This window comes from Sander lucioperca, chromosome 16 (assembly GCF_008315115.2).
Source record: "Sander lucioperca isolate FBNREF2018 chromosome 16, SLUC_FBN_1.2, whole genome shotgun sequence".
In the NCBI taxonomy this organism is placed as follows: domain Eukaryota; kingdom Metazoa; phylum Chordata; class Actinopteri; order Perciformes; family Percidae; genus Sander; species Sander lucioperca.
Genome location: NC_050188.1, coordinates 1,169,535 through 1,194,425, shown reverse-complemented (window position 1 = coordinate 1,194,425; position 24,891 = coordinate 1,169,535). Strand labels below are relative to the sequence as shown.

The window sequence follows — 24,891 nt, the reverse complement described above, 5'->3', positions numbered from 1 at the left end:
GTCTGAACCAGAGGGAGAGATTAATTTGACTTTTCAGCATTTTGTGCAATCCGTTCATCCGTTTTGAGATTCTGGCACTGAAATGGCGTTTGATAAAACCATGACATGGATCCTCTGCGCTGTTCACCCCAGTTATTAACATATAGAGAATAGGGCTGCAACTAACGATTATTTTCATAGTCAATTAATCTGTTGATTTTTTTTTTCTCGATTAATCGATTAGTTGTTTGGTCTATAAAATGTCCGAAAATGGTGAAAAATGTGGATCAGTGTTTCCCAAAAGCCCAGATGACATCCTCAAATGTCGTGTTTTGTCCACAACTCAAAGATATTCAGTTTACTGTCACAGAGGAGAGAAGAAACCAGAAAACATTCACATTTAAGAGGCTGGGATCAGAGAATATTGTCTTTTGTCTTAAATTACTCAAACCGACTTACCGATTATCAAAATAGTTGGTGATTAATTTTAGAGTTGACAGCTAATCGATTAAACGATTAATCGTTGCAGCTCTAATAGAGAAACTTCAGTGTTCTGTTCAGCTCTGTAAGCATGAGGTGTCCTGATTGGTCAGTTGTAGATTCGTTGTGAACAACTTCATGGCTGTTTCAGACCAAACATGCAAGAGCCAATAGTTTGCACAAGGTAGAGTGCAAAATAAAGAGCAGGACATACAGTAATCCTACAAATGTAGCTAACCCCAATGCTACAAACTACAATATGTTTGTTTCCATCCAAATGTCTTTTTTTGCACACTTTCAATTTGTGCATAAAGAAGCTGAGTCGAAACGGCGAAAATGCAAAGTATATATGTATTTAAAAAAGCTTTTACGCTTGGCTGAAGTGGAAAAGTTGGTGTATAGATAAAAAAACATAATACGACAGTGCAAATGGAAACAGACTTGGCTAATAAATCATGACGTACAGTACATGAAGCATGTGTCCACTAAAGAGACCAAAACATCAGATCTGTGAGGAAACTGAGGAAACGATCCTCAAATAAATACATGAAACACACATGAATGTCATATTTTTATCATGTTTTCAGAGACTCCCTGAGAGGCAAGTGAGACATTTTTTTTGTGATCCATTTTCTAAGTCTGATATAAATTGTTTTCTCTCCTGTGTTTATGACTTTACAACTGGTGGGATCATTTTTCTAAGTTCGTTTTTTTTTTTTTAATCTGGTAAAAAAAAAAAAAAAAAGTTTTGGCAGGGTTTTTTTTTTTTTTTTGTCAGGATCATCGTCCAATGTTTTTTGTTGTTGTAATACTCATTTCCAAGTGCTCCACTACCCCATGTTCTAATTATGTTCATTTCTCCATGCACTCTAAACACAAGGTGTTAGAAAGTTACCATATTTCCCCAAAAAGACAGGTTTTGAATAATGGCCGGGGCGTAGTCGACACAAATAAAGGCCGGCCCCCCAATATAGGCCGGGAAAAAAAACAGTGGTGGATAAATTCCCCGCTAAGCATAATATATATTTCCATTGCGTTTCATTTTTTTTTAATTCAAAAATATAATCATGCTATTTTTAACAATAACAATGATTTTTGCGCAACACGTTCCTGCAAATGTTTCACAACAAAATCCCTGTTAAAGCAACACTAAAGAACTTTTCCCGCTTCAGTCCCCCTACAGGTTGGAAGTGGAATTGTCCATTACATTACATTGTCCAGTTCATTCGAACTACAGAGCTACAGAGGAACTTGCATAATGTAATGTAATGGACAATTCCGCTTCCAACCTGTAGGGGGACCGAAGCGGGAAAAGTACTTTAGTGTTGCATTAAGAAATAAAGGGTTTCTGTCCACTGACACACTAAGGGGCTTTTGATTTGAAAGGGATACAGGAAGTGTTGAGTTTGTATTAACCGTGTAATGCAGGAAGTTGTAACAGGGGCAAACGAGAGCAGATCAAACAAGGATTGGTGCTACTATACTTTTTAAACAGGGGGAATTAGAAATAAAGGCCTCCCTCTAACACAGGCCTGCTTCAAATGAAGGCCTGGTACCTTCCCCAGTTGATGTATGATGGATGATGATTTGAGGAAATACGGTATGCAACATTACTGTCATGTCTTTCTTTTGGCAAGAAATGTATAATGTGTGATTTTAAACTCACCTGGAAGAAAACGTGAATGCTTTTAGTCCTATTTAGAACTGGTATGGGGGTAGCAGTGCACTTCAGCCTCTTGTGGTCGAAATCAGTTTTACACAACAGAAATTATCCTGAAAAAAAAACAAAAAAACAGATGATCATGGAAAAACCTTTTTTTTCACCTTTTCTTAAGCCATAAACACAGGAGAGAAAACTATTTGGATCAGACTTAGAAAACGGATCACCAGAATTCTTCTTTTTTTCCCACTTGCGTCTCAGGGCTTCCATATGTTTTCTACACGGATATTCACCATTTTAGGTGTGATGGTCACTCTGTTTATTATGCCATCTGCCCACTTCCTCTGCAATGGTATAATGGCCCCAACTGGCGAATTTATTTTTTGTTTTGTTTTTTAAATTGAATTGTCTGTCATGAATGACAGAATTTCGTCTTTGGCAGGGCAGGCTCAAATGACATGAAATACTAATGAGCGCCACCAACGGTTTATTTTGGTGTAGCCTAAGTAACTCCTAATGCCTAATATGCACATAATGTAGTGGATGGAAACGCTTTTTCTTTTGCTGCTTTTTTTGGAAATGTACTTACAATTTGTGCGACAATCACGATATAATGTAAAATCTTCATATCTGGTATCATCCGTCATTCTCTTGATTATTTTTTTTTACTCAAGTCACAGGAGGACTGGAGAGTAAGATTACACTAGAATTGAGAGCACAACTAAATGAACTTTTCCAACATTCTTCTCTACAGTGAAATAGTCCCCATCATGCTGAAACTGCTCCCTCCACATCAGTAAGACTTTTGCTGCTAAACGTGGCAGAAAAATAAAGGTAGTGTGTGCCACTATGACTAATGCAGCTGCTCTCTCCATTAAAAAAATAATGGCCTTGCTCTATGAAATGTCAAACTTGCACTTTTGGTGAGAAAGCCTGTGACAGAGATACTGGTCAGACGTTTGTACTGCCCCAGAACGGAGCAACATGGATCCACAGCGACGTCCCGCTCAGCTCTGATTGTAATTAGGGTCTGAAATTAACCTGAAATACATGTTTTTTCATTACCATTATGTAAGACTTGTATGACTTTACTTCTTTGCACCCCAGTAAATTCTTATGATTGTATATGACCCATACTGCTGCTTTTGCATGTTTAGGCCCATTAACTTGAAATCATATACACTTGACATCACTGCTGATCATTTTCCAAATCATCAATCGTGTTTTTTTTAGTGTTTTTTTTTTAGATTTTGTTCCTTTCAGACAGCCGTTGGTTTCAGTTATTTCTCTGAAAATTAAATTGCAGAGACTTGAAACTTTGCTACGGAGAGTTCAACATTTAGTCACCTTTAGTTTACCTTAGTTTACTTTATTACTCTGAAGTTGTGTGGTAATGTTACAGTTGCTTGCAGGTAGTGTATTGAACAGTCGTCGTACTGGTAATTGAATGTACTATACATCAGAGATTAGAGGCCCGAAACGTTTCGTAATGCAACAAATGACCAACTTCAAATTTAGTTTTCACAGCATCCCCCCCTTTGCTCATTCTGCATCTTTTGGATTTGAGCTTTTAAATACGTAGTTAACAAGTGCAATGCATTTCAGCAGCTGATTCAGTTCTGTCATTCTGCAAGCTTTTATAGTCTTCTCTTCAGAATAAAAATTCTTTATTTTTCTCACGGTGTGAAAATCTGATGAGGGCTGTAGTGTAACTGGGTTGAAGCCTTGAAAAATCTAGTGTTCATCATAATTCATGGGAAGGTGTATTGATGAAAACACATCCATACTAACCCTGAGTATTTTTAAAAACAAAATATCTTCAGATTAGAAAAAAGGATGGACTACAAGCACATGATAAAATAAAATAAAGATGCCGTTTCACCCCCACTGTTTGCCCTTCTCTACTTTTCTTGTTAAACAGCACTGGTGACTTTAACATTGTTACCCTCCGCAGAGCGGTTTACCTTCATCTGATGCCCGTCCAGGGTTAATTTCAGACCCTTATTGTGTTGATTGCTGTTGTTTTCAAGTGTTTTGCATTTGTTTTAATGCTTTTTTTCTTTTCTTTTTAAATTCTGTTGTATTTTAATGTTGTCACAGAGCTGAGATTATTTTATTTTATTGTGCCATGTGGATTCTTGTGCCTACAGAAATATGAATGTTTTTTTTTTTTGTTAAAATATTGTATGTGACAATACCAGACATACCAGATCATTTGTATGTATAAAGCTCTGCCTGAGGATAGTAACACTTTTGCACACAAGATGTTATTATGTGGTTATTGGCATATGGGGAAAAAATGTGCCTAAATAAGCAAGTAATGATTATTTGTATTACCATTTTGACTATAAAAAAACATAGTGAAAAATGTCTGTCACAATTTTCGAGAAGCCAAGTTCACGTCTTGTTTCCTCTGACCAATGGTACAAATCCAGAGACATTTAGTTTACAGCAATAATTATAGTAATATATAAAACCGAGTGGAATGGAACTCTAAAAAGGCAAAGTGGGAGTAAATGTCAAATTCTTGGATTTGGGTAAAGAAAATGGGTGATTCAGATCCGTCCGCCTGTACTGTTTAACCACTATAGGGTCTATATAGTAGCTGTTCTGGAGCTGTTGATCGTTTCACATCAGTAGCTTGAGGATTTGGCTCCATTTTTCTGAACTCTATGGACTTCCCATCCATGGTGGAAAATAAGACAACTGGGCGACTCCATCTGCTGAGGAAGATGGTGTGATGGTATGCTATAGAAAGCGCTGGAACAGTGACTAAATGGACCTTTTTTGTGAGTTTTGTCAACTTCTTACTTTCAACCTTAATCATGTACTCAATGCAACGTCACAGTGAATCTGCCGTTGAAAGTCCACAATTTTTCATTATGAGACGTATTTGATCTGATTTCTGAAAAGAATAGTTCGACATTTTGGCAATTGCACTTATTTGCTTTGAGAAGATCCATATTAATCATATGTCTGTCTGTTAAGTATGAAGTTACAGCCAGCAGCCACTTAGCTTAGCCTAGCATAGCTAGCCTGCCTCAGTCTGAAGATAACACAGTCTGCCTACCAGCATCTTTAAACTCCTTCATCTTTGTACAGATTAAACAAGCAGTATACAACATGTTATCTAGTGATTAGTAGCCGGTGTTCATAGGCAGACTTTATTACTGTTAGACAGAGGCAGGCTCCCCCATTGTTTTCAGCCTTTTTGCTAAACTAAGGGCTTCAGACTGTAGTTTTATATTTAACAGACAGATATGAGAGTGGTATCCATCTTCTCATCTAACTCTCTGCACGAAAGCCAATCAGCGTATTCCTCAAAATGTTGAATTACTCCAACAGTGCGTGTGACTCAGCACCACGAGGCCGCTGGGATCTACTTTACTTATTTGCCTTTACAGAAACCACACCAAACTGTTTTTGGATTGACTTAAGGATCTTCCCACAGGAGGCCACACTTGTGTCCCAGTTCTCATTTCTTGAATCCCTCTCACCCAGGATTAGCTGGCATACTGTGTGCTAAAGTGTTAGCCTGTGATTTGGACAGAGCTGCTCTTGTGAATGTTGAGCTCAGGTGACTCCTGCCGCCTGATGACTCTGATCACTACAATCCAGGTTGCAGCACTCAGAGTGTTTGTTTTAAAGCAATGCTCTGTGCTGAAATCATTTACTTTTATTCTTCAGTGCAATCCGGTCCAATGCGATGGTCTTCACATCTTGAATGGTCATTAAATCGTATCAGTATGTGTCTCTGCAGCACTTTACCCACGAGGGGTGGAAGACGAGAGGTGTGTTTGTAAAATACAATTCAATTCAGAGTCCCAGAGGCGCGCTGCATTACAAGTAAATTGGCGTTAAAAAAAACACTCTTCGATCTCCAGGTCACCTACAGTCACCACACACTAGATGCATCAAATGTTTTGTCCCGATGCCACCTTCAAATATTAAATATATATTCAGCTCCAAAATGACCCTCATCATCTATATTCAAATTTTAAAAAATCTAGCAAGACTGCTGTGATGAAATGATACCTGTATAAACCAAATAAACATTTAATAAAAAATAAATAAAAAACGTTCAGGGCAATCAAGAGTAAGTGGTGTTAATTGCAAATGCTTGTGGTGGACTGAGAACGGAGGAAGATTTAAAACGCCTAAATCAAATCAAATCATGGAAATAAAGTAAAATATGATACACGTTGTGGTATGTTTTTTTCTTTTGTGGTGGTGGGCGTGCTTTGCTTTCAGCTGCAGGGGAGAGAGGTGTGGGGGTAGCTCCAGGTGGGTAAACTGACACAGTGGGTGCTTGTTGGGGTATATATATATATATATGCTTATTTGAACTGTAAAAAGCTCTGAGCAACTGGACTGTGTGAGAGAGAAAAGCCAGGCAACCAGAGGCACACGGTCAGAAAGTGTGTGAATTTATGTTGCAAGTGTGTGAGCAGTTATAAAATAAATACTACAGTTGTGTCTGTCTAGTCTTGGCTGTGGTTTATGCCGAGGGGGTGAAATGTAAAAAGGATAGCATATAAAAGCTCTCTTACACCTCCTTATAGGAACCAGTGACAGTGGTTTGCAGTTAGTATTGTCAGGTCTGTGCTGCAGTTGTACACCGCCTCACTTTGATTTCTGTGTTGTGATTTTAATGTGGCAAGAAAATTCATGTTCAAATGAAAATCAATTCATTTGGTTATCAAAGACAAAAGACTAAATTGTATTAGTTACACAGACAGACATGCTATGGTCAGAGTTTTTATGGTTTTGGGCAGAGTTTTGATGTGCTGGAACTCTTTCTCCAGGAGGTTATGGCGCCTGGTTGTTGTTGCTCAGTTTGTTTACAGATTAAACAAATGAGATACGTGGTTAGTTAATGAGATTTAAAACCTTTAATTTCTCTTTGTAAAATGTATTTAATGTTTCATCCTACACTGGGTACTGGTAGTACATAAATCTATCCAAGCAAATGCGATTTGGGGTGAACGGCTTACCACTTCCATCATATAAAACCCTTTATTAATTTCTCCCTCGTCCTCCTCCTGATCTGACAACACAGGGGAGGGAGGTGTGTATAACGGCTGGTATGCTTCAAACTGCTGTGGTTCTCCTGAAGGTATAAAAACACAGAACGAGAAGAGGCGGCCATTTACGACACTCTGCTTCCAGTCTTTATGCTAAGCTAACAATGTCATGACTCCAGGTCCGTACCTAATTACTTTTCTCATCTCATTAAAGAAGGCAAATAAAGATATGTTCCAAACTATTCCTTAATTATGCGTTGTGTCTTATAAGGTGGTTGGACTGTAGTCTCGCTTTGCCAGACCTTCCTCCACAACGCTGCGGAGGAGGGTCTGGCTAGTCCACACAGCATTCTGGGATGGGAGAGAAACATGCTCTGGTTTATTGGCATTTCTTTAAACCAATCACAATTGTGATGGGTGGCGCTAAGCTCTGCACAGTGCCGCTGCAAAATAGCCTCGGGAAGGAACTTGTTTTGGTGGAACATTTGTACATTCAAAAGTTGTTTTAATCGTGGAACAGAAAAGTCAGATTGGACAGATAGTCTAGCTAGCTGTCTGGATTTACCCTGCAGAGATCTGAGGAGCAGTTAACCATAGTCCTCATAAATCCACCAGAGTATAAAATTCCAACACAAAGAAAGTGGGAGGAAACAACATGCATCCGACGGAATTTCCTGCAGCACCGGAGCAATCCCGGAAGTGGAACGTCGAGGATATATACTAGTTGGACTGTAAATATAGTAGGCTGTAGGTGTAAGAGCCCAAGCTTCACCATAGTAGTAGCCTATTAGTAAAGTAAAAGTAAGAATTGTAGAATCAGTCCCTCCAGGAAATCACATTGTTGTCATCGCAAAAAGTAATGCAAAAACATATGAAAGAAATCCCTTCAATGAAAGATCCTATAGAGGGATCGTAAACAGTAAAACACGTCTCCAGTCCAGTCTGCTGATAACTGTTATATAAAAATTAAAACTTGTACATAATTACTCTGGTTGTGTAATGTTTTAATTCACTGAGGAAAGACAAAGCAAGACATTCTGCATTCTGCTCACAGTCAAAACCTTGCTCTAACATGTTCTGCAGTAACATTCACATTTAAAGGATTTCGCGGATGCTCTCATTCAGACAGTTGATGGATGACTGGATTACATGACTCTGGGGGGGGGTTTATCCCTCAAACCTGGTTTGTACAGTTTTGTGTGCTACGTGGCTTCACTGAAATAATAACTGAGATAATCATTTCAGGAGATGATGTTCATAAGATCGAAGATATTCCGGCGTCCAGACTCTTCACCGGGAATAATTTTGGAGTCATCATGGAAACAACCTGAGAAGAAAACCCCCCGGGAAGTTATCACAGCAGGAAAATGTCTCCTCAGTCTTGGTGAACAGAAGAATTGTAAAGGCCCCAACATACTATAGACGGTAGGGGGGACAGCAGACGTGGTTCTGGTTGGTCATGAACTCAGACCCATCTCTACAGCGCTGAGTCAACCTGTTTATTCTGGGAGAGGGGAAAACATGCTCTGGCTTGTTTGTATCATATGTTTGTCTTTCTTTAAACCAATCATAACCATCCTGGGTGGCGCTAAGAACCCAATAGCGAGAGAGAAAGCGAGATGGGAGGAACATCACATGCTGGATGTCAGGCTTTATCCCAGCAATGTACATCCATTGAGCCAGACTAGTCTTGAACTAACGTGAGAGACAATATCAATATTATTGAGTACTTCAGTTTATGAAACAGGTTTTTCAATGACATATCAATGACTCTGACTCCTAGTCGATGAATTTGACCCCTACCCAGTTTTCCGTGTTGAAAGCTCTGGAAAAAAGCTAGTAAGTGGACTTTCAGTTAAAATTATGTTTTTTCCATCCACATGATACAAGCCTTACGTGGCCGCACACCGCCCACACACCCCCTTCACGCAGTTGCTTGTAACCAAGGAGGACACGAAGGATTAAAACAACATGATGGACTCTTCAAAAAAGGTAATTATCTTCACTTGAGTTTCTGTGCAGGAAAGCCCCCGGACACCACAATCTTCTTAACATAGCCATACTGAGATATACAGAGAGAGTTGTGTGGAGCTGATAGTCTTAATTAGCTTTGTAGCAACTCATTTGTCATTGCTTGAATGTAACGGACGTTCATTAATGTCAAAAAGTTATGCACTAAAGCTTTAAGGTTTTCAGTGGAAGTGGAGGTGAAGCACATTTTCACACATAGGAGCAACTGCCCCTTGACTGGTGCTCATTATTCAGAGATATGTCTTACCTAAGTACTCCAGGCCATGATGACCATGGCTGGGTTTTCGTCTTTGTATTTAGACATGGCAGATCTGCGTCTCCTACCATTTGGGTTGCAGCTCTAGTTTAAAGTTAAAGACAGAGAGAGAGAAAAAGAAGTTGTAGGGTTTGGTCAGTTCACACTTTAGATACAACACTAATCCAGATATTTTTGGACTGAAACTGCCAACAGAAAATATTGAACATTAGGTCTATCAATTTTCAGGTTAATAGCCACACTAGTGATGTCGGTTGTTGATCCCAATCACATACTTTAGTGTACGTTTGATCTGGGTCTGTTTTTGTCTGGTTGAGGCCCCTTAGAGCCCGAGGAAGGAAATCTTTAATGCTAGTGTGCTTTCAACTTCGTGGTAGTTTAGGAAACAACCTTTTTTCTGTTTGAACATAACAATACCCTTGTACCAGATCCATTAAGAAATGGTTTTCCCAGTTTGGTGCCAAAGAACTTAACTGGCCTGAACAGAGCCCTGACCTCAACCCCATCCAACAGATTTGGGTACACCGACAGTAAGCCAGACCTGATCACCCAACACCAGTGTTGGACCTCACTAATGTTCTTAGCTTGCATGTATTTGTATTTTTGGGAACATACCGGGGCGCAGGAGTTGTTCTCTTTGAGACACAGGTTGAGTCTGCATTGCAGGTAGATGTCTCCAGTGTTCCCATAGAACTGGAACATGTTGAAGGAGAAGTAGTTGGCTGTTCCCTGTCCGTTGCTCTCCACCGTCATGGTTTTGTCAGTAGGGTTCGCGCAGCTGCTCAGAAATAGGAAAAAAACACACACAACATCACCGGCTGCAGTCGTTTGAGGTTCCACAGCATTTATTCAATCTGAATCTAGCATCAAATCCTCCCATTACATCTGAATTCTTTCAGATGTCTCATATAATTTATTTACGTTTTGCACCTTATTGTTCACAAGCTACTTCCTCCAAACACCGGCGATACAGATTCAGAACTATTAGGTTGATAAAAGCTAAACTACTGAGAGATAATGACAACCAAATAGTACATAATCCTGCACATGGGAAAAGTTAGCCTTCAAGGCTTTCTGCCAAAAGGGTCTATTTTAAACAAAGCTGTGATCTCCTCAAACTAACCACATAGTTTTGTTGCCGAAACCATGAAATAAGATTTCTGACTGAAAGCCCAGTTGATTTAGTGCCTAAACCTAACTGTCACCTCCCAGGCACCTTTTTGTGGCTAAACTTAACTGTCACGTAACCGGTCACCGTAACTGTCACATCACCGATCGTAATTTCAGAGATATCTTACGAATAATTAGGACTGCTCGATTATGGAAAAAATCATAATCACGATTATTTTTGGTCAGTATTGAAATCACGATTATTTAACACGATTAGTCATTGACTTCTGGAAAGATGATGCAATTATTGAACTTAAAAAACAGGTAAACAAATCAACAGTAAAAACACCTTGAACTGTGAAGTTTACCTTAATACTTTTCTTGTTGAACTTTTTTTGAATTCACCTTAAAATAAAGAGTATACAAAATATTTTCAAATGTTTAAATAGTATTACATAATAAACAGTTCCACAATCCACACAGCATTCTGGGATAGGAGAGAAACATGCTCTGATTTATTGGCATTTCTTTAAACCAATCACAATCGTCTTGGGCGGTGCTAATTGCCGGATGGAGCCACGGTGCCTCGGCAAAATAGCCTCTGTAAAGAACTTGTTTTGGTGGAACTTGTGTACGTTCAAAAGTTGTTTTAGTCGTGCAACAGAAAACTCAGATTGGACAGATAGTCTAGCTAGCTGTCTGGATTTACCCTGCAGAGATCTGAGGAGCAGTTAACCATAGTCATCATAAATCCACCGGAGTTTGGAATTCCTACACAAAAAAAGCGGAAGGTGACGTACATCAGGCCAAAAAGAAGGACATACGGCGCAATTTCAGGCGACAAAGGAGTAATCCCAGAAGTGGAACATCGTGGATATAGACTATGTGCAAAGTAATAATTTTTCTGGAATACTCTGTTTTTGCGATTGTTAGGAGCTGAAATCGTAATCGCGATAACAATTTTGATTAATTGCACAGCCCTACGAATTGTTGTGCATAACTTTTTCGTACAATATCATATCGTTCATGAGAGTGCGCTGCCTCTGTGTGTGTGTATCTCACCCGTTCATGATCAAGTCGTATATCAGACTGGAATTGGGTGATGGGGTGTTGGTTGCAAAGCAGGAGTCCGTCACCAAAGCAACGTTTTTATCATCCAGGCCATCGGCCTTTAGCTCAAACCAGACCTTCTGGTTCAGGTGCACCTCGGTGTCCTTACCCACAGCCTGTGTGTGGCCCGGGTCAGTGTAGGCCATCATGGTCACTGTGTAGTTCCAAACTCCGGATGTTACATACGCCACCGAAGAGCTGCAAAACAAACATCAGCTCTCTTATGCTCACAAACTACTGAAACCTTTAAATCTCTAGAACCAGGGGCGTCGGACTGGGGGGAAAAAGGGGACTGAGTACCCAGGGCCCTCATGTGAGGAGGGATCAAAAGATGCTAGAATGAATATCTGTGGATGAGGGGAGGGGCCCATAGAAAATGCCTTTCTACAGGGCCCAGTATTTTGTGCTACGCCCCTGTCTAGAACCTGTGGAGAAAGTAACTAAGTACATTCACTCAAGTACTGTACTTATGTACCATTTTGAGGTATACTATACCTATTTTATACTACTATATCCTGTTCTACCCATTACATTTTGGAGGTGAATATTGTACTTTTAAATTCCCTACGTTTATTTTTAAAACTTCAATTACTTTGCAGATTTAGATTATCAATACAAATTATAAATCAACTAATAAACGATATGTTATTAAAGTTACGTTACATGAGTATATAAGTAGTAATCCATATTTTAAAAAAAAAAAAGATATTTGATTTATTTTTGTTTTTGTAATATTTGTTTTATCTTAGGAAATATTTGTGATTGTTTGATCTAAAATATTGTCAGGTGAAAATCAATGATACATTTTAGGAGCTCTTATTATAACAACCGAATGGTATTTGATGTTTTATTTTTATCATTTGTGATCAGTAGAAGTTTGGTTTAAATGAAGGTTTAAAACATTGGGTGAAATATATTGGTATAGGGTAAAAAAGGATTTGGGTATTAACACCTCAAAGTTGGTGTTAATGAATTAGTATATATTACTATATTACATTGTATTTATTTCATATTCTACCTGAGAGAGGAGGTATGTTTTAATTCAATTAGGAAAAAAAACTATCCGCTCCACGATGCTTACTGCCACATTTTTTTTGTGTTGCGATATACTGTGCCATGATATAGTGTGGAACCCCAACCCAGGACACACCTGCTGGAGCCACTTTTGACTTTGAATGTCACTGAGAAATCGATGGTGATATCTGGAATGACGAAGGGACAGGTGAAGCCAATCAATTCCTCACTGGTGGTCTCCAGGATGACGGCATTTTGGTTGATAACTTGGCTGTCGTTCATCTGCAAGGTCACAAACAGTCAGACATTGTTACTGCAGACAAACCACATGAATTCAATCTTTAGCTTCTGCTTGTTATATTTAATGTTTTTTTTAGACTGAAACTAACATTACAGGAAACCCTGGGGTCACAGAGGGACTATAGAACAGTGGTGGAATGTAACTAGTACATTTACTCAAGTACTGTACCTAAGTATTAATTTGAGGTACTTGTACTTTACTTGTGTCTTTTCTTTTCATGTCACTTTCTACTTCTACTCCGCTACATTTCAGAGAGAAATATTGTACTTTTTACTCCACTACATTCATCTGACTTAGATTTAGTTGATTTAGTTACCAGTTACTTTACAAATTGAGATTTTTTCACACAAAAACAAATGTAGTTTATAAAATATGATGTTTTATTATAAATGAAACTACCCAACAATATAACGTCCTACAAGTGCAGCTGAAAAGATTAGACTATTAAACACTTAGTTGGTTAACAGAACTGTTTGGATCGTTTCCAGTTTCTAAAATGTGAAGCTATTTCTGCATTTAGGAACCGTTCTGTATTTATGGAATGGACCACCGGAGGAAAATAGGGGAGGGACATGTCTTTTTATATTTTGCTGAGGGGAGGGTCATCCAACATTTTTTAGTCTGGGTGGGGGGTCACCCAACTTTCTTATTCATGAAAAGAGCAAAATTTTAAAGTGCCTTGTTTGGTGCATATGTATCCATGTAGCTCTCAGTCTCGGCCCCCTAGCAGATGGTCTGACCGCATACGCGGAGTTTGCTGGGGGGGGGCAGGAGGAGCACTGCCCCCCTGGTGGCTCAAACGGGTAAGTGGAATAATTACATCTGGCATGACCAGATATTTTATAAATATCTTAAATAACACAAAACAACTAAATGGTGGTAGGTAATACATCAGATTTCATATACTGCTTTAGGAAAAAAAAATATTTCCTGGCTGATGATGGGAGCAGCAGGACGCAAAAAAACGAAACTTACTGTTGCACTAGTCTGTACATCTTGCCGTGCCAACGTTGCAATAAAGGTTTCCTAAATGCCATGTATATACATGTGATGTCAGCTTACTAATTGATTAGGGGTTTTGTGTAGATTTGGACTTTTATACGTTTATTCCACTTTGTTTAAACGGCGAAGTGGAGAGGCCTCGTTCACCTGTTTGGAGCTGGCTGGTGAATGTGACGCTCATATCGGCCTTGCTGGATACACCGTATCATTTACCTTTTTGTGGATCTACTGATCGCTGTGGATTACTTTTTTTTCGTGTCATTGGATTACGGCAAAATGCGGATATTTTTCTCAACGTGTCTTAACGTTTTATGGTGTGACTGCGCTTGGTTTCTGCGTTTGGAGAGGCACCTCAACAGAATGTACCTCCAACACTGATTGTTCACGGTTACATTTTAGTTGAATTTAAGCGTCTGTCTATTGCGTTCCAAAACAGCCGTGCCGCGATTGGATTTCATAAGGGCGAATTGTTAAATTGTTACAATGTAACTTAAAAATTTTAAAAATAAACATACTGTATGTGTTTTGGAATATAATGTTCAGCTTCAGCAGCTTTACCTATGTGCTAAAATATACAATGACGAAGCCTAGTGACAAGTCCATAGCAACCAGTGTTGAATTGGTTATATCCCAGTGTCCTTTGCTGAATGGTCTCAATGTTTTATTGTTTTATTTCATATAAATACTAGTTTACTAGAGGAGTAACTCAGTATTTGAAGTAATGCAGTAATGCATGAAGTGTGCATTTAGTTTCCATGCTTATTGTGTTTCCACAACAATGTTAGTGAGTAAATCTACTGAAATGGCCACCACACCATAACAGAGGAGTGTGATGTGTAAGATGAGAATGCAGAGGTTAACTCTGTACATCATGGCTGTAAAAATCAAATGGTATCTGTACTTCTTTGCTGAGTGTAAAATTGTACGCGAGGGGAGGGTCATTCCTTTTTTGAAATTGTTATGGAGGGTCATAGGAAAATTATTACTGACGATGGGAGGGTCACATCCTTTTAGGTTAGAGGCCACTAAATTCCTCCGGCCGCTTAATTAAATAACGAACAGTCCCTTAGTACTTTTATTTTTAATACTTTAAGCACATTTTTGTGATGATGCTTATATACTTTTACTTAAATAACATTTTAATGCAGGACTTGTACTTGTAACAGAGTATTTTACAGTGTGGTTTTATAACTTTTATTTAAGTAAAGGATCTAAATACTTCTTCCACCACTGCTATAGAGTGGTTTAAAAACTACAGAGGACATCTGGTCACTTGTTGAGAGTTACTAAGTAGAGGAGAGACACCCACCTTGATAATCGTCCCACAGGGGTTGGTTTCGATGTCGAAGGTTATGGTTACCATGTGGGTCACAGGGTCCATTTGAGCTAGGCAGGCTTTTTCGTAAAGGTGTAAGTTAGTGTAGCTGATGCCTTGGTCCTCCAGGAGACAACCAACCAGAGTTAGAGTCCGAGCATTGCTACTGCAATTCACCACGCCACCTGAACACAAGGACAGAAATTAAAAACATACACTGCCGTTCAACACTTTGGAATCACCTTAAATTATAGTTTTTCTTCTTTCCATCAATAATAACTATTTTAACAGAGATAAAAATTCAGAGCAAATTATGTTTAAGCATGTATCAGCTAATTTAAATAGCTCAAGTTACTGTATTGTGTGAACAGTTAACAGACACTCAATATGTGGCGTTTTCTTTTGCAGGGTGCAATTGTTCCACTGAAACAAGTTCCTTCCCAAAATTATTTTGCAGAGCCGCCGTTGCTGCATCCGGAGCTTAGCGCTGCCCAAGACGATTGTGATTGGTTTAAAGAAATGCAAACAACCCAGATCGTTTTTTTCCTCCTATCCCAGAATGTATTTGTGGTGTAGTCAGACCTTACTCCACAGCGCTGTGGAGAAAGTATGGCAATGAGAGACTAGTGTGAAACCATCCGCCTAAAATGTAGCAGCGTTGACTTTATTCTCAAACTTACTATCCAACTTGAGTTCAGCAGGTTGACACTACAGAGGAAAACATTGTGACTTTGTTGTGTACCAGCCTTCTTACCTAAACTGTTTTGAGCTGTGTATGCGGAGGCAAATAGTGCCCGACAGTAGCAACGGGTTCCATCACCGTTGCTGTTTTCACCGCAGAACTCATGAGCGCTGCAGAACCGGTCCTGACAGAAGGCCTGAGGGTCTGCAGGCAGAGACAGACAGACAGACAGACAGACAGACAAGCAGGAAGACAGAGATATGTTACATGAGAAAACCAGCAAAACAATTTTGCTGCCTCTTTTTTTCCATCTGAAATTAAAATTGTTTATTTTTTGGGCATTTATTAAATTGGACAGCTTAAGATAGGAAAGGGGGAGAAATAAGGGGAATGGCATGCAGCAAATAGCCACAGGTTGGAATTGAACCCACAGCCACTGTGGCAAGGGCCAAGCCTCTGTATATGGGCACACGCTCAACCAGGTGAGCTAACCAGGCGGCCCAAAGTCAACATTAATTAGTGTAGAAATCAACATACTGTCATTACATGATCAAGATGATCAATTTACCTTAGAATTCTGCGATGTGTATTCAATACCTTGTGGCCAAATTGTAATTACCAAACCACAGCTCCCCCCAAAGTCTCCCCTCTACATCATTTCATTAAGAAACAATTATCTACCAAATGATTGATTATGCACATTTGATGCATTACTCACAAGAAAGATGCAGTTTTGTTATAAAATCATAGGCCTACTTATCAGAAAATATACACTATATTGATAGGCTATAAATGGATTACATCGAAATGTATTTCCTTTTTTTCCCCCATTGTTGTCAGTATTCCCAAGCCATTACTGGCGCAAAATACAGTCGATCACAGATGGTTGAGATCATTTGTAATATAAATCTGCCTCTTTTACACACTTTGACCTACATGTGGTTTTGTGTGCACACGGAGCCTCAAGAAATTAACTCTTTTGCGAAACAATTTGCTGAATACTTCAATGCTTCATGAACCTACATTAGCCATCACTACTAGATACTAACTTGACAGATTATTTACCTAACCAACTAAGGTTGTGGGCCTAACAAAGTCTCACTGGTTATATAGAGAAATAGAATGGTTTGGAGGCAGAGGACAGAACAATTCTGCCATCACCAGGCTGCAGGAAAGCTGAGCATTTTTTAAATGTCAGGATGACATGGCTGGATGGACAAGTCAGCTGTTGACACACCCCAGGCCGAATCTACTACTCCAGCCAGTCAGAGAGAGGCACGTATTAGTGGATGATTCCTCACACAGTGTGTGCTCTACAAAGCCACACAAACACAGAAAATACTAGACATTTTAAAATATGTCTGGGGCTGAAATATCTCAACAACTCTTAGATGGATGGACCTCAGGAAGGATAGCTCCTGCAATGCAGAAGCTAATGAGAATCCTAAATAAACAAACAAGGATCGCGTTGAATTTTGTACAGACGTGCATGTTCCCCAGAGGATGAATCCTAAAGACTTTTGAAGATATCCTGACTTTTCACGTAGTGCTGTCAGTAGGCCAGAGTCTTCATTTTTCCAGTGAAATATCTCAACAACTATCAAATGGATGTGTACAAAATATTGTCACAAATAATTATGGTTGTCAGTCAATGAATCATGCTGAGTTTGGTGATCCTGAAATCCTCTGATTTGTCTCTAGCGCCATCATGAGGCCGGCATTTGTAGTTTATAGTGAAATGTCTAGAACAGCCTTTAACTGAAAGAGAGACGGAGCAGGGACCCTCGACTACATATATTGTACAAAAGTTGCATATCAAACTGGGCCTACAATAACATGTAGGGCAGCCTAAAGCCTTTATACATACCTTTTTAGTAAATAGAATACTAAGCTATTAAAATAGTAATTGTTGGTATGATTTTATAAATCATGTTTTAATGATGTTAAACATACATGTGGCACATCCTTAGGATTAACTGTATCTGTGGGTGGCTACCTTAGTGACCTTACTCATAGGCTAGTAAGCCTATCATCAATGTGTTTTTTTTTTTCACTAATAGGCTGATTTATATTTGCTAATAATATGTTGGATTCATGTTAAGATGTTTTATTTTTGAAAAAACTTTCAAAAAAATGAACAATATTATGGTGGGCCCCCCTACATGGCCACAACTTTAGAATTTGCTTTATTATTATATTTTATATATATATATATATATATTATATGATATTATATTATATATTAATTAGCTTGCTCAAAATTGACTGGTAAAATTCAGATTTAAAAATTGAAGTTTAAAAATTCAAATAAAAACTTCAGTAAATCGTCCAGTTTGCTATTTATGTACAAACGCAGGGCTCAAATTATCTCAACTTGCATTTTTTGGATCTGAATTTGACTATTTGAATTTGCCTGATGTTTTATTTGAATTTTTTCAACTTTAATTTTTAGATCTGAATTAGTGACCACCAAAAAAATAAAAACAAAAAATATATTCAAATTTCGCTTTTGAAATTGCAAATCAAGAAAATTCATATTTTAATTTCAAAGAGGTGAATTCAGAACTAATAAAGGCAGATACATGTTTTTTTAACATACAATATTTCAATATTAAGTAGAATTAATAGTAATGGTAAAATTCAAATACTTAGGTCTCTTATTTGCTCCCATAATTATAGTAAACAACACCTGCCTAATATCTAAGTCTAAGTGAAAAATCATCATCCCTGCTTTGCATAACTCAACATTGAAGGACAGTCTTACAGCAGTTGGCGTTTGACCTCCAGCCGTCCAGTGTGAGATTGCTGTACAGGCTGCAGGCTCTGGCGTAGGCCTCTAGGAACTGACAACTGAGACCGTCCACTGCAGGATATTTGCACAAAGTGTTTGTGCAGGCCATTACATAGGGCTCCGGGTCAATGTTGCTGTGACAGGCCGTGAAAGGCGCCTCCTTTAGGACATTACAGCTGTTCCAGGGAGGCAGAGAGGGAACGTGGCAGTCAGCAGTGTTTCCAAAATGATTACCAGCATGAAGTTATTTTCAAAACATCATTGTGTTATTAAAAGGCAACATTTTTTATTTATTTTTTATTTTTAAAAGCAGGAGATGTACTTTCAAGCTTTGAGTTTAATGCAAATTTAATAGGCTTTTTATAATAGGCAAATTTAATGTGTGCGTGTGTGTGCGTGTTTCTTTGTGTGTGTGTGTGTGTGTGTGTGTGTGTGTGTGTGTGTGTGGAGGGGGGGGGCTGCCAGATTGTTCTCACAGTTCAGAGGAGTTTAGAAACTTTTATTGCGAGATTTGTGCTGAATCAAAATGTCATCAACTCTGTTCCCAAATAAAAAGGTGCAATATCTGTATTTAAGTTTTGGGCTTTCACTTTTATGCATGACAGGAGTGTTTCATCTGTGTTCAGGTGTGTCTGCTTACTGTTCAGTCATTGTGTTGCAGTTGATCGTGCTGTTAGCGGTGTCCTCGTATTGCATCTCACAGCTAGGGGGCAACAAGCAGCTCGGTCATATACAAACACACAAAGCACAGACACATCCAACCGCTCTGTGCAAGAACCAGAGGTGGAGTATTCAAGTGTTTAGATCCTTTTAAAGTACTAATACCACTCACTGTAAAAAAAAATACTCTGTTACTAGTAAAACCTTGACATTATTACAAAAGTATTAAAATGATTAGAATAAAAGCAGCAAATTTTCACATAGAAGCTGGAAACATGAAATGTGTTTACATGAAAAATAACTTTATTGTTCAAAATAGTTTAATTAGCAAATGTTCTGTCAGTCAATTAATCGTTAACTAATCTTCATGTAAAAACTGTTAATTTAAAACAAAACATTTTTCTTAACTCTTTGATTGTTTTGTAAACAAGTAAAAAGTGTCAAAAGAAAAGACTCAAGTAAAGTACCTCAAATTTGTACTTAAATACAGTACTTGAGTAAGTTAGTTACATTGCACCACTGACAAGGAGCCCACAGTATATGTGAAATGCATCAGCAGTATACCAGGACAGAAGGAGGTCTTACCCGGTTGTCTTGCTTTCGGAGAGCCTCGCTTCACTGAAGGGCCTGCTGGAGTTTCCACATAAACCCTCCACAAGTGGAGCTTGTCCAATCGGTCCTTTTCAGGAGAGGGAATATGATCAATAAACTGGCAGCACACTAAAGGACAGCATTCATTCGTTGACAACATGCTCACTTTTGAAGAACCATATGAGTATGAAATGAGAAAGGCTGGCAGCAAAAACTCAGTTAATCTTCATTAGGACGATGAAGAGTTTTTGAGTGTTAAACTCTGACTGAATAACAACTCAGGATGTTTATTCTGGACTTTAAGTTTTATTGTCAGCAATTTTTGATGTTATAGAAACATATACACCAGGTTTTCAGGGGCTCTAAGAAGTAGTGGGAGTTCTGGGGGGGCGGGGGGTTGGGGGCAAGGGTGGCCAGTGCCCCCTATCATATTAAGCCTCGACCTCACTCTAGCCCCTCTATCTGTGGCAAATATTTTCATACATCTTAACCCCACCTTTATCCCCAAACAGGGGACATTATTAATGTGCAGTGATAAAATGTAGGTTAATACTGAACAAGTATTCTTGTGTTTATTTTGATATATGTACCGTTAGTCCTTTGTAGAACCAGACCTATGGAGGTTTGGTGGTATGAAACACTTAATATTAATTGCTTAATATATTTGGTACCCCTAAAATTGCATGTGGCCCCAGCCTGGCCCCTCCATTTGAAATGGTCTACAACCACCACTGCTAAGGAGTCTTGATGTATCTAGCCTACCTGACTCCTTAATAATGTCACTAACAAGCTGCCCACAAAGGCTCTGATTGACCAGGTTGTTTCTTCACCTGGGCAAATAGCTATGAACCACAAAAATGTGGCTAGTGATTCAGACATGTGTAGAACCAAAACCTGGTTTTCCTGTTTGGGGATTACAGCACCCTTTACACGGTCACAGACAAGTAAAACTTGTACAGAGCTGCACGAAATTGTGGAAAACCCTTCTTAACGCTGATTACAGGCAATTTACAGATTTTTATGTGGTGTTGAGTCAAATAACTCTTTACTCTATACTCAAACACAAACATCTCTCCAACACTGCAGTCTTTTATTAATCCCGAATGTAGTGTTCTGCACCTTTAATGTATATCTGTGCTGTGTATCCATCAAAAAAGACAGTCATCGTGTAGTTCAAGTGGGACATCTTGGCGGTCACTCCGGTCTGGTCCTTAGAAAGCTCCACACTGTGAACCAGCTGAGCCGTGGCGTTGAGCGCCATTGTTATGTTGTCCAGCTGCATCATGGCAGAGAGGAAAAGGGGAGGTAAGATTAATAACTTCAACAATTAATCAAATATCAGCACTGGTCCAGTGTCTATGGGAAGGCTAGAGTTGATTATTTATCACTATGTTCAACTACTGCTGCTGCCACTCAAAGTGTAAAGATCTTAGAGCTCACAAAGGTTACACTAATTAGACTCCTCCTTAGGGAAGTGTGTGCTTGTGCAGATCAATTTTTCTGGGTGTCTTAGTGGGTCAGTGGTTCACACTGTTGCTTCATAATAATGATCTGCTGCCCTATAAAATAACCCAATTGGGTGGAAAAATCTATTAATTCCAGTGGATGGTAGTCAATTGCAGTAAATCCGCACAAATCAACCATCTTGTGAGGCACACCACAAGAGGATCCTATACTGATTTGTTACACCTGTCAAACTGTGGCACTAGGTAGCTTACCTGAACTTTCCCACCTTGTTCCAGGTAAATATTAACACCTGGATTGTCCAGAGACAGGATCACACGGTCCAAAAAGCTAACATCTTTACGCCGCCGTTCCTGGAATGTCGTGTAAACCTGGATATCTGGGATTGATGGGGTCTTTATCAGAGAGTACACACAGCGATCCTGGACAGAATTAACGTGGCCATGGATATCGATGACAGTGGGGCCAGTCACAGTGCACAGGGTGCACCTGGTGGAGGGGACCAGAGACAGATACGTAAACAAAATAACATCGTCAGTATAAGATCCGATCTGTCTTACTGATTTTTTTTATATTAATAACACACACCACGGGAACGCATTGCAGAAACAACATTTAAGAGTCTACATGCTAGTAGTTCTATGAGGCTGTACTTAGGCACAGCAGTGCTTTGAGCTACAGTAAATGCTAACATCAGTGTCTACATGGTGACAATGACAATGCTAACCATCTGATGTTTATCATATACAATGTTTACCATGTTCACCATCTTAGTTTAGCAAGTTAGCATGCTAACATTTGCTTATTAGCAGTAAACACAACATACAGCTGAGGCTAATGGGAACATCATTAGTTTAACAGGAATGTGTTCATTAACCTAGTATTAGACAAATAAAATGTTAACATGATGATAGTGCTAGATGAAAAGTTTGCCAAATTGATCTTGAGGGGGGGCATGAATGTCTGAACCAAATGTCATCACAATTCATCCAATAGCTGTTGGGATGTTTCAGTCCAGATCAAAGAAGACCAAGTGATAGATGGACAAGGCCATCTCTAGAGCCACGCTCTACCTCTGGATGGCTTTAGGGATGGACCATTGTTAGTGGCAGTAGGCATATTTGGGGACATAGTGTGCTGCAACTTGACTATGAAATTATTGGGATGTGGAATACCATTTCTCTGGTGGAAAAGAAGCCAGAGCTTGTGCAGGTGGAGGAGCAATGCCAACTAAAGTTATAAGCGCACAAGTACGCACAATTTTAGCTCCGGAACCAGACTTCTGGATTGGGTCTGACCTTTCTTTTTCTAGGGTTGCCTAGGGTTCAAGTTCCCAGGCAGGGATTGTCAAGAGCCCCCAACTGAGATTAGCCACCTCTATGCAACTGGACACATTGAAAAGGAAGGCTCTAACTGTTTGTGTTTATGCACTAAACAACAGTTTGGAGTATTCATATTTTTTCTGGCTCCGTTTTCAAGTTCCTGAAAAGGGGACCAGACTCCATAGTTCTGCTGAGGGACTTCAACCCTTTCCCAGATAGACTAAGTCCTAATATTTGTTACATTTTAAGTCTTTGTTCATGCCCTGGTGATGAGATTTCATTTACATCAGTTATTTAAACATTTTCATAGCACTTTCTACAAAATATGAAGCAAAATATTTACTGATTGTCTCCCTGGCAAAGCTCCATGGAACCACGGGTAAAATGGAGAACTGCAGTCAGGTAGATCAGCAACCAAAACATGATGGAGTAGTCCAGTCACGGAGCTGGATGAGACAGAATCACAATGGACATTTTTTGGGTGATTTAATTTCCAGCCTAAACAGGAGGAATGATTACAGCCCTTCTTACTGTTTTAATGTACATTCAGGCATCTGACTATTGTTTTAAGACAGACTTGAATTGTGAATTCATCCTAAGAAGATAGAATTAGCTCCACATTGACCCGCTAACATTACAATGCTGCTTAAGATTAATCAGTTATAATAAACTACATTGTGGTATTAGTAAGCTTACATAAATGAAGGATTTGAGTTAGCATTCCACCAGTGGTGAGTTAAAATAAAACATGTAGGGTTTTTCCACGCCTACATTCAGTCATTAATTGTCATTTAAATGTAGAATGTGTCATTTTCTGCTAGGGGTCTCTTAATCGAAACATAGAATTTTGTATGACGTTGTGAAGCTGCATGGGATCATGGGAGTTGTCGTCTTCATTGTTAAACAATCACCTTTGCCGATGAAAATGTATCTGTTCCCGTACGAGTTAATGTATTAAAATTTTATCCACGTTATGTTTAGTAATTTTATTTTTTATTTCATGTCATTCTAATGAAATAGCTCAGTGTTTCCCCCATAAATAGTTAGATTTTATTTGTGGTGGTAGCTGATGGGAAAAATAACTTTTAAGTGTTGAGCATTGTTGTAACCTTATAACGTTACCGTAGTTTAGCCACCAAGCATTAGCATAAGCCACTTCTCAACGTAGCACATTGTAGTAAGATGGATCAGTACTGAAATATAATAACAATAAATTAGGTCTCTACTGTATTACTGTGTTGCAAAGTGGCATGTAATTAATGCAAAAATTATGCTTTTTGGCAGACAAAAATAATGTATTACTGTTACTGAGTATAACTCTGACTCTGACATTGTAATGACACATGAACCCTAACCCTAACCCTAACTTGTCATGACTGAATGACACTTACTAAAAGAAGCGTTATGTCATAAATGTTTATGACTTGTTTATAATGTTTATGACATGTTCATGACAGTGTCATGTCACTCTTATGTAGATACCTTTAAGTAAAGTTCTTTCAAATATTTTAACTAACCCAATGACTTTCACCCCCAACCCCTTACGTATGTTTTTGTGTGTGGAAAACAGTCTATACAACCTTTAAATTATAAAACGAGACACAAACAGGTTGTGTGAGATTCTTGGTTAAACTGCTTCAAAAACATAAGCCCCAACCCCTTACATGTTTGTATGTGTGGAAAATAGTCTACACAACTTTTAAAATATAGTTGAGACACAAACAGCCTGTGTGAGATTCTTGGTTGAACTGCTTCAAAAAATATTATTGCTGTATGCAAATCTTCCCACCATTTCCAAACCCAGCAGGCTGCATGTTATTCACCCCTTCCTCTCCCCTTTCATGTCTTCAGCTGTCCTGTCAAATAAAGGCCTAAAATGCCCAAAAAATAATCTTAAAAAAGAAAAAAAACTTTTACTCAGGTTTCATTTAAATCAAACCATGTCACTAATCTTTCTGATTTCATGCTGGCCACGGTTCAACTTCTGGAATGTGAATTTTTCACAAAAGCAGCATAACCAATAAAAGAATTTCAAGAATTCAAGTCCAGTTGCTTTTGCTTTTAAAGCCTTTAAAGCAATTTAAAGCCTCTTACCCCAT

The 24,891-nt window shown here is 38.8% G+C and overlaps 1 protein-coding gene across 1 annotated transcript; it reads right to left on the bottom strand.

The window, feature by feature from the left end:
* Positions 1-9,145: 9,145 nt before the first annotated feature.
* On the bottom strand, positions 9,146-24,891 carry LOC116047844 (zonadhesin-like). Its single transcript, XM_035993405.1, has 12 exons — positions 24,887-24,891; positions 21,725-21,959; positions 21,126-21,282; positions 20,001-20,094; positions 19,396-19,458; positions 18,729-18,931; positions 16,037-16,168; positions 15,277-15,467; positions 12,801-12,946; positions 11,603-11,848; positions 10,046-10,208; positions 9,146-9,205 (listed from the first exon to the last, which is right to left on the bottom strand). The coding sequence occupies exons 1-12, from the start codon at positions 24,889-24,891 to the stop codon at positions 9,146-9,148; spliced, it is 1,695 nt and encodes a 564-aa protein (XP_035849298.1).